The 9,172-nt window shown below is 29.8% G+C and overlaps 5 protein-coding genes across 15 annotated transcripts in view; 2 read left to right on the top strand and 3 right to left on the bottom strand.

Annotated features, from left to right (window-relative positions):
* LOC108763853 (Ornithine aminotransferase precursor) overlaps positions 1 to 1,588 on the bottom strand; it is a 10,827-nt gene extending 9,239 nt beyond the window's left edge. Inside the window, exon 1 of the mRNA XM_018511759.1 lies at positions 1,243 to 1,588. The gene's annotated coding sequence lies outside the window, so the exon portion shown is untranslated. The remainder of the gene's footprint in view (positions 1 to 1,242) is intronic.
* Positions 1,589 to 1,779: 191 nt separating this feature from the next.
* On the bottom strand, positions 1,780 to 3,742 carry TBC1d7 (TBC1 domain family member 7). 3 transcript variants are annotated; one of them, XM_018511764.1, is made up of 6 exons: positions 3,455 to 3,534; positions 3,300 to 3,345; positions 2,838 to 3,187; positions 2,329 to 2,613; positions 2,079 to 2,208; positions 1,780 to 2,005 (listed from the first exon to the last, which is right to left on the bottom strand). In XM_018511764.1, exons 2-6 carry the CDS (start codon positions 3,339 to 3,341, stop codon positions 1,901 to 1,903), a joined length of 912 nt encoding a protein of 303 aa, XP_018367266.1. In that variant the 5' UTR covers positions 3,342 to 3,345; positions 3,455 to 3,534; the 3' UTR covers positions 1,780 to 1,900. The 3 variants fall into 3 exon arrangements, with proteins under 3 accessions (XP_018367266.1, XP_018367263.1, XP_018367265.1); XM_018511761.1 differs by lacking the exons at positions 3,300 to 3,345; positions 3,455 to 3,534 and adding an exon at positions 3,591 to 3,742; XM_018511763.1 differs by lacking the exon at positions 3,455 to 3,534 and having other exon boundaries at positions 3,300 to 3,360.
* Positions 3,335 to 4,478, top strand: LOC108763857 (uncharacterized). Of its 3 annotated transcripts, none has more exons than XM_018511765.1 (2): positions 3,335 to 3,408; positions 4,041 to 4,478. In XM_018511765.1, exon 2 carries the CDS (start codon positions 4,052 to 4,054, stop codon positions 4,463 to 4,465), a length of 414 nt encoding a protein of 137 aa, XP_018367267.1. In that variant the 5' UTR covers positions 3,335 to 3,408; positions 4,041 to 4,051; the 3' UTR covers positions 4,466 to 4,478. The 3 variants fall into 3 exon arrangements, with proteins under 3 accessions (XP_018367267.1, XP_018367269.1, XP_018367268.1); XM_018511767.1 differs by lacking the exon at positions 3,335 to 3,408 and adding an exon at positions 3,502 to 3,547; XM_018511766.1 differs by lacking the exon at positions 3,335 to 3,408 and adding an exon at positions 3,762 to 3,821.
* On the top strand, positions 4,463 to 6,241 carry LOC108763855 (methyltransferase-like protein 25). Its single transcript, XM_018511760.1, has 4 exons — positions 4,463 to 5,055; positions 5,133 to 5,484; positions 5,778 to 5,875; positions 5,942 to 6,241. Exons 1-4 carry the CDS (start codon positions 4,477 to 4,479, stop codon positions 6,173 to 6,175), a joined length of 1,263 nt encoding a protein of 420 aa, XP_018367262.1. The 5' UTR covers positions 4,463 to 4,476; the 3' UTR covers positions 6,176 to 6,241.
* Positions 6,242 to 7,545: 1,304 nt separating this feature from the next.
* LOC108763852 (hippocampus abundant transcript 1 protein) overlaps positions 7,546 to 9,172 on the bottom strand; it is a 10,953-nt gene continuing 9,326 nt past the window's right edge. For 5 of the 7 annotated variants that reach the window (XM_018511752.1, XM_018511756.1, XM_018511750.1 and 2 more), the window contains 2 exons: positions 8,915 to 9,071; positions 7,546 to 8,673 (listed from right to left, as the gene is read on the bottom strand). In XM_018511752.1, coding sequence (XP_018367254.1) covers positions 8,567 to 8,673; positions 8,915 to 9,071 — 264 coding nt within the window. In that variant the 3' untranslated portion in view covers positions 7,546 to 8,566. The remainder of the gene's footprint in view (positions 8,674 to 8,914; positions 9,072 to 9,172) is intronic. The other 2 variants (XM_018511754.1, XM_018511755.1) reach the window with 1 other exon arrangement.

The following is a 9,172-nucleotide window of genomic DNA, read 5'->3' as shown; positions in this document are numbered from 1 at the left end:
CATGAGCTAACTTAATCTTTATAATGTTGCTTTATAGTGTCAAATAAGTCTATTGGAGCTGAAGACAATCGTGCATATATATGGAACAACTCTAGAAAAACTATCGCGTTATACATATTTGCATCTTGCAGAACAGCATAAAGTAAATATGCATATAATTCAATAAAAATGTTTTATAACGAAGTAAAATAATTCTGAAAAATTTTATATACATTCACTTATAGGTACTTTATGCAGATAATTCCTGTAAAAGAAAAAGAATAGGAATACGTAGCATTACTACTTACTGTGTCAGTTTTGGAGCCCATTTTGTCAGACGCTCATTTTTGCATAACTTACGAAAAACTTAATTATTGCAAAATTGCAAACAGTATTATAAAAATTGCTTATACTATCTGATAGAAGACACTTTTTACTTTGTATTTATGTTTTTGAAGTAGTATTTTTACCTTTTGTTTAAAAAATATTGTCTAAAAACAAAGTCGGTATCGGTGACCTTTCTCTATATTGTTATCAGTAATTATTTCGTTTTCTGTCGATTAATATTAAAAAACGCATCAGTACATGTATGGCATTTATTTGAAGAGAAAATAATTGTTATAGTTATTATTTTATTATTATTAGAGAAAATAATATTTTTTTTACTTATCAGAAAAAAAAAATTTCGGAAATGCGCACATATTTTTAGTAGAGATTTTTATTTGAGAATACTAAATTTTAGGAGTACTCTAAAATTTTAACTAAAAAGGTTACAAAATGACGTTATAATTTTTGTATGTTACAGTTCACTTTTTTTACGTGTACATCTTCAAGATTTTTAACATATTTGTTTCGAAATGTTATCATTAATAAAACACATTCTAAAATAATATTCAAAGTATATTCTATATTTTGTATTCATATCATATAGATGAATAGTTTTAGAATGGCAGCATCAATTTGCGCCAATTGGCTAATTTGACTCAGTATGATAATCATGAAATTTTATAAAGGTGTGACAATGAAGAATTAAAATTAATTTACGTACACTATATAATTGTGTTATATACATTATGTAAATATTACACGTCATTTTACAATTAAAATATCTTTTAAATTTTTATCAAACTATTTATTTATCTACTTTTTCATAAAAGACTTTAATTAAATCGTTTTTCTTTTAAAAAAATCTCTGATTAATATTTGAATCGTTAAAATAATAACAGCAAAAGCTTAAAAAAATTAATTCTACTATATTCTTACAGATATTGTAATTGGTTCGGTATATTTTCAGCAGTCACTGATCAAATCAATCACAAGCGAACTTATCTCGACGACTAGTCAGTCAGACTGGTAAACAATTAAATTCTGTGTGCCTAGTTCAAGTTGTATTTATCTCAATCAGGCAACGAGTCGAAGAATATGTCAATACATGCCTCTCGCTACACGTACATAATTTTCTACTGTTTCAGCTGTTTTGATTATTGATAACAGTCTCATATCTGAGAAACTAAACAGTCCGACAGAAAACTTTACGAATTTACGTAGACAGAAAAGATAGATAATTTTTGTAATTTACAACTGATTCTAAATCACACTATATTAACGATTTTTTATTAAAAAATTGAGTTTTTTTTTTCCCAGAACATTTCCGAATATTATATTTTTTAAGAGTTGGAACTACAAACGAAAAAGATACATTTTTTAAAATTGAGGAAACTTAATTTATTAGCTCCAGAACTAATTTCACAGAGATAATATCCAAATATTAAAGTTATGAAATATATATGTGATGATAAAAATTAGCTTCTGTTTTGTACAGTATTTAAATATGAGGCAAGTTTAAGAAAATGAGGGACAGATTTAATTTTATTGATAATAACTTTATCGCACAATATATAATGTTTTTATGTGTAAAACATTAATTGTGCTTTGTGAAATACATGTCAACTTGTTGAGTTGTTCCACTTTGTTGTATTGATTCAATTGCTTTATTGACTATCATCTCTGATGTTTCTTCTGTTATCTAGAACGAAATGTAAAAATCTGAAAGATATGCCCATCACATTATTGCATTATAATTTAATTAGTAGTCTTACATTATTGATAGTATCTAACACATGATCTATGCTTTCGCATCTCAATAACAGTCGTCTCAAAGTAGTTAACGTAACGACGGCAACGAATATTAAAATTCGATATGCACCAACCGTTATTTTATCCCATATCCTACAACAAATAATTAAGTATTCTAATAATCTTAAAAAGATATGTTCTTACCAGTATCAAAGTTAATTAATAAAATTACAATGTAATTTCAGTTTTTATGATAACATAAAACGTACATACTTGGCAATAGATCCATTGCATATTATGCCAGCAAAACACGAATAAAACCAAATATTGTATGGAAGATTATAAAGTGCATCAATTTTAACAAGATGCTTGTATAATTCTATGTCTTCTTTCTCCAACAATGCATATGTACAGTCTTGCAATTTTCCCACTTCTTTCTGTAGCTTCTCAACTTGTACAAAAAGTCCCGACAATATCCAATACATATCCACTAGTTTCTCTTCTTCTGATTCAACATCAATCACATACCACAGTGTCTCAGCCATTTTGCTCATAGCTCTGAAATAGATAAAAGTTTATTATAATATTTTTTGAGTTCATACAAAATGAGTACAAAAAATGAATCTATGAATTTATACAGCCGAGGCATCCTTCAAAATCAAGACAGAACATTTTTAAGACAAATTAGACAAAAATAGATTTCAATTAGAATTTATAAAATAAAAATATTTAATTTAAAATGATTTTGTGAAATACCTAATATTGAATACTGTAATGTGAACCTGTATAACGGCGATTCCAATTGAGCAGCCATATCAACTTTTGCTCTTCTTTTGCGTAACAACCACATTGCTAAAAATATTAGATGAGGTTTCGTAAAGTCGTCTATAATCTTTGCGACTCTCAGTGCTCTCTGCAAATCCTGAAATTCTGCCTTGCGCTGAGCCATTATAAATCCCTGACTCTCCGAATAAACTGGTATAACGTCGAGTAAGACCTTCCATAAGAAATTTCTATACATAGCAGGTACAGTGAATCTTAAACAAAACTGTTTTAACTTTGTCTTGTCAAGCGGGCGCTCCTTTAACAATATCTCCAGAGATTTCTTTTCTTCGACACTGCGGAAACCAACCTGCCATTTAAAAGCAATATTTTAATCGTATGACAATCTGATAGAGAACTCTTCTACAGTGGTATATAATTGTTGCTTCGATTTAAAGAGCAAGTGGATTTTGGAGCGTCACCTTTTCATAATACTGCGAACGAAAATTTCGCTCATCCGTCATCTTTCTAGTCTCGTCGAAGTAGAAATAGATAGAAGAGAATTTAATTAAAATTAAAGGAGATAATCAGGTGTGGAATACACTTTCACAGCAAAATCTATATTTACGTTCTGTACCTGTCACATGTAGACACGTAACACAACAATATCACATATATGCGTGTAATGCGTATAACCTAGAAACTCTGCCGCATAGATTACTGTGCTCGTGTAAGCTTTTGTTAGTTTTATCATGAAAAAAGTTTGAATTTACGTCATATTGCGTTCGCTGAGATTGAGAAGATTCACGTTTTCTTCTTATACACGATACACACATAAAATTATTTATCCATTGTCGCCACGCCCGTGTGTCACTGCATTATAATTCTACATACATATATATATATACATCCGTATCCACACTATCCGCAGTTCTATAGACATTGATTTACTTAATAAGCATCACGATTTACTTTGTTACTTATTAATATCCTTTTTATACACAGTAATTGATAAAAAAAGCTTCTTTTTTCTTACAACAGTTTTCTTTTATTAATTTTTTTTGTATTATAACAATTAACTAAAAAGTAAATGAAATAAGTACAGTAAGTTATAATTTGTTAAATTAAGTAGAATAAGTAGAGTGTGGATTATAATAAAGATATTTCCTTGTGTGTGATGAGATATAATGACGCGTATAATTTATGTGATTGTCTTTTTTTAGTTAATATAATTATGTCCCAGGAAAAAAAAGATCTGGATGTAAATGAAGTCTTTGAAGATTTATTGTTCGCGGAAGAAATCGCACAAAAGTCAGGCTACGAGAAAGGCTATGAGAGTGGCAGAGAACAGCTACTAAAGGGATACCACCTCGGATATCACAGAGCCAGCATAATTGCTGCACGGTTAGGATATTACAGCGGAATATTGGAACACTATTTACAAAATAATGATATCGCTAAATGCGAGAAAGCGATGACGATAGCCAAGAAGCTCTTAGAAGATATTCGCAGCACTCTTCCCAATCACCAGGATGACAATCTGAACATTCTGCAGGCTGTGGAAGATATTAAGTTCAAATATGCCAAATTCTGTTCGCTAGCAAAAATTAGTCCGCTATATCCAGAAACAGATAGACTTGAATTTTAATTAATACAACAATGATAACAGAATATAATCAGCACTTTGAGAAAGCGCTGGATTTTATTAATATCTATCAAGAATTGATAGATTGTCATCTAGTTGATTTTATTACCGAGGGATTATGGGACAAATGCTTACCAGAGAAATTAAGATCAGAACTTGAAAATATTAATATGAACGATGATATCTGGGCAGAAAACAATATAGATTCAGAATTGAGTAGTTTCATACAATTAACAAAATCGCTTTCTTTAGAGTCATGTCCAGCTGTTATATGCGTGAATGATTTGCCAAAGCTATTACCACAGTCTTCCATGGAACGTTTGATTGAAAACAAATTTGTTTATCCAAAATCTGAGCTCATGAATACAAAGAAGTCACATGAAATAGAAGTGCTTGGAAAAGTTATTGCCGAGATAGCACTTTCCACTCGCAGTTTAGTAATAGACGCCGGAGCTGGAAAGGCGTATTTGTCGACATATTTATCAGAACATTTTAACATTCCTGTATTAGCAATTGATTCGTCGCAAGTTTGTCACAAGGGTGCAATAAGTCGTCAGGAAAAGATTCAGAAAAGGAAACGAACGCTAACGAAGGTTTGTAAAAAAAATTAGACTTTATATTATATTATTATTTATCATAACGTTATAAAAAATTATCATGTTCCTTTCAGATTCGATATATAGTTCAAGAGTTAGACGACACGACTAATTATAACAAAATGGTGAATACGTGTTATCCTGATTGGGGTGTAAACGAAAATCTCATTTTGACAGGATTGCACACTTGTGGAATGCTTGTGCATTCTGTAATTAAAGCTTTCCTACATGCGAAGGACATTAATTTACTTCTTGTTGTTCCATGCTGTTATCATTTAGCGAATGAAACATTGAGCGGACGCTGGAATTTCAGTAAAAATGCCAGAATGTTAGCTCAACAGTCTATCGAAAGAAGTAGATATAATAAGCATCTTTCTCCTTCGTTATTTTATAGAGCTGTGCTGCAAATTATTCTACATTCAATGGGTCAGTATAGATATAGTGAAACATAAATATAATTAAGTATTGATATTTTCGATCATTGGATAAGCTCTTATGTCTTAGATTTAATAACGCGATATTATATCCCTAATATTTCATTTTGGCTTTACCATAAAACTATGTTTCAAGACTGAATAGTAATCACTTTAAAGTAAAAAGCAAATGTATATATATAATGTACAAATTAGGCACAAGTTTTGCTTCAATGACCGAAAATCTTGACATCCATTTATTCTGTATCAACGTATCGATTGCTATTTATATAATATTGTTAATAGGATATTACAATGCTAAAGTAGGACGTGGTGGACCACTGAATAATTTCGCGGACTACGCAAAGTGCGCGCTATCCAAAATCGGAGTGGATAAGAATCAGGTACGTATTAGTTTTTCATTTGTTCTGATATATCATACAGAAATTTTATAAAATATATGATTTTAGATACCACCCACATATGTATTGCAAGAAATATATCAGAATCACATACACTTCGAATCAAGGTTGCGTCTGTTTCAAATGTTGAGAATATATATGAGCTCGGTAGTGGAAGCGGCAATCATGTTGGATAGAATAATATTTTTACAAAATAATATCAAGTGTTCCAAGGTTGCTGTAATACGTTTGTTTGATCCAACACTCTCTCCTAGATGTTATGGAATAATTGCAACGAAATAAGTACAATAAATATAAAGATATTAAAGATGTTATGAAGACAGAAAAAAAAGATTAATCTGATTATAAAACGGTATGCCAATTTTTATTATAGAAGGTGCTCGTCACATTTTTAATACAAATATGAAATTTAAATAATTACTTATTGTTGTAATAATTACGTATTGTTTAAATAATTACTTATTGTTGTATATAAAATAATGCGATTTTAATAAAAGTTTTTTCATTAAATTATTTGCCAATATTCAAATTCACGATTGACTTATTATTTGAATATGGAACGTCTCAAATATTTTTAGCTTAATATTTCAACTGAGTATATATATAGTTTAATATTTTATATCGCATAAGTGTGAAATTTGCACAAGTGATACCTTTATTTATCTTAAAAATAATTACTTTTTATTAATGCATTCATCGTACATTATACATATACAATTACTTAACTCGTGATAGAGTCAAGACTTATTCTATGTTTTATTCTTAATATTATAATATTCCTGCTTGTTTTGTATATTTATAATACAATTGCATATATTTACTTCAGTGTACGAGAGCGAGTTCGTAAGTAACTCTAAGGAAATACAAACAGAAACTATAGAACCGTAATAGCACTGTATACATCTGTTCACGATTTCTACTTCGTTCTGTAATACTTTACTGTAATACAGCTATGTTCTAGAAAACGCACGTAATTTCAATATATTCGACAAAGATTATAAGCCATATCGACTGAAACCTTTAATATCTTGTTTTGTTTTAAACAGCTTTATATAAAAAAAGAATTAGTATTAAATATGTATAAAATACATATTTATTACTTTTATTTATAAAACGATTCAGTATTAATATCATCCAATAAATATCCATCAAATAATTGATGTAGCTTCGAATTTTTTTTCCGAAAGATAATCACAAACGTGTGCAAATATCAAAATTTACGAAATTAATAATTTATGGTAAGGGCGCGTTGCACATTATTGTTATTATTTTTCGACTATTTTGCATTTGTCATTAATCACTCTTTGGCTTTTATCGAGACTAATCGAATTTAAGAGCATAATGACTTTAAGATTCAATTCAGTATAACTAAACCAAAAAAAAAAAAAAAAAATATTTCTCGTTTCTTACAAGTTAGTTTAAAATGGTTGTATTTTTTATGTAAACACGCTATTGGTATTTTACATAAACATACTAATAATAACACAAATTAAAGATAAATCGCATAAAAAGAAACAATCAAAATTTTATATGTATATAAATGAATACTACTGTATTAAAACATATTTCTCCTAAAAGTTTTGATATTTTTGTAAAATAGAAGCAAAATATATATACAAGATTCTATTCTATTATAAAACGTTTTTTTCTCATTTTAACATCAATGTGATTCCGATTATAACACACATAATTTAAGAGAACTATTGATTCTCAATTAATAATTTAATATTTCATTTTACTCATAGTGTTAATGTCTACCATTGTCTTTAAATGACAAACTATCACTTTGTATAACTTGTTCCTAGCATTGAGGCCTTTCTCGTTATATTTATAGTTTCTATGAATTAAAATAAATAGTTTGTGCAAAAAGAAATAAGTCGCATGATCTATGAATATTAGATAAATTATGACATACAAGAATGATAAGTAATAATTACTATATCATACCTGTACAAAAGGAAAATACGATTTAAAGAATTTGCATCCTTTTCAATTGTCAATTAATGCTGCTTTTGTATACAAAAATTATGCTTACAAGGAATGTGTAAAAGCTATTTCTAGTGCTACGAATGTACGGAGATGCAAAAATATGTTGCACAATTTACATTAGCACTTGATATAAAATGTGATAATATAAATTAGTAACAAAAGAAAAGGATACGACATCAAAGTAAAGGATCAAATATTCATAAGATAACTCTAGTAAAATACAGGTTTTCAGTTTTCATTGATGTTTTGTGCCGTTGGCGAGCTGCGTAAAGAGTCATTGATTTTACTTCGCATAAAATTGTTACATCTGATTGAATAGTCGGCGCAAGAATCTTGAAAAGGAAGATCTAATTTAATGTTACGTTTTTCGCAACACGCTTGTAGTACGATTATACTCGACTCTGAGATCAACCCACGGTATTATCGCACAAGCACTGCTTGTGCAAATTGTTTGTCACAACCTAAACATTAAGTTCCATCGATAAGTCCTAAAATCAAGCTTAGTTACTGTCTTAAACAAATAGTATAATACAATATAGACAACTCTATTACAGTCGCCTGATCGAATCAGGTGCATTTCACAGTAACGACCTTTTCACCTCTGATTAAGGGTGAAGTTTTACCGCTTGGCTAAAGTATTCTCGTCGTGTACTATATGGCTTGTCTTACATTTTTCAATAGACATTATAGCGCGGCGGAGTTACAATTGTCGACTAGTGGTGATAGCGGACCGATCTTTCCTCTTCCACTTCCTACTCGGTCTGCCTCATATTGAACGTCCAAGGACAAACCTAAAATAATAAGCACTTTGAGCCTTACATTGTTCAATATAATAAGTAAAACATGGTATTTGTAAAACTTGCTGCATGTATCTCATGACTTTTGTAAGTAAAATTTTTTCGCATAAATCTCATTATGCTCATATTGTTCATTCAACAAGTCCATAAAGATTATAATTAAAATAATTTTCGATGAATCCCATCACCATAAGCATATTTGGCATTTTAGCATATTTGACAACCTGTAACGTACATTTCTGATATGCGTATTTACCGGAGGGCCTCCGGGAAGTGGATGGGTGATGCAACGATCCTGTTGACATTGTATTTGATTCAGGAATAAATGCGGCTACTAGTAGCGCGCAGATCACAAGTAACGCACCAAATACGAACGGCGGCCCTGGTACAAGCTGGAAATACAATTTAACAAACGTTTGATTTTTTTATTTAAAATCAACATATATAACAAAATATTTTGTCTGTGTATCTGGAGACACTGGTAGTGTCTCGG

This window comes from Trachymyrmex cornetzi, unplaced genomic scaffold, assembly GCF_001594075.2.
Source record: "Trachymyrmex cornetzi isolate Tcor2-1 unplaced genomic scaffold, Tcor1.1 scaffold386, whole genome shotgun sequence".
Classification (NCBI taxonomy): domain Eukaryota; kingdom Metazoa; phylum Arthropoda; class Insecta; order Hymenoptera; family Formicidae; genus Trachymyrmex; species Trachymyrmex cornetzi.
This window is presented reverse-complemented; position numbering and strand designations above follow the sequence as displayed.

What these genes read in the sequence shown, in the direction of transcription:
- TBC1d7 (XM_018511761.1), bottom strand. Translation starts at nt 3,653, where the DNA reads ATGTGTGTATCGTGTATAAGAAGAAAACGTGAATCTTCTCAATCTCAG. An exon ending in TGCAATGGATCTATTGCCAA is followed by an intron (nt 2,209 to 2,328) that starts GTATGTACGTTT and finishes TATTTGTTGTAG; the next exon opens with GATATGGGATAAAATAACGG. An exon ending in TGTTAGATACTATCAATAAT is followed by an intron (nt 2,006 to 2,078) that starts GTAAGACTACTA and finishes ATTTCGTTCTAG; the next exon opens with ATAACAGAAGAAACATCAGA.
- LOC108763857 (XM_018511765.1), top strand. Translation starts at nt 4,052, where the DNA reads ATGTCCCAGGAAAAAAAAGATCTGGATGTAAATGAAGTCTTTGAAGAT.
- LOC108763855 (XM_018511760.1), top strand. Translation starts at nt 4,477, where the DNA reads ATGATAACAGAATATAATCAGCACTTTGAGAAAGCGCTGGATTTTATT. An exon ending in GGAAACGAACGCTAACGAAG is followed by an intron (nt 5,056 to 5,132) that starts GTTTGTAAAAAA and finishes TGTTCCTTTCAG; the next exon opens with ATTCGATATATAGTTCAAGA. An exon ending in AATTATTCTACATTCAATGG is followed by an intron (nt 5,485 to 5,777) that starts GTCAGTATAGAT and finishes TATTGTTAATAG; the next exon opens with GATATTACAATGCTAAAGTA.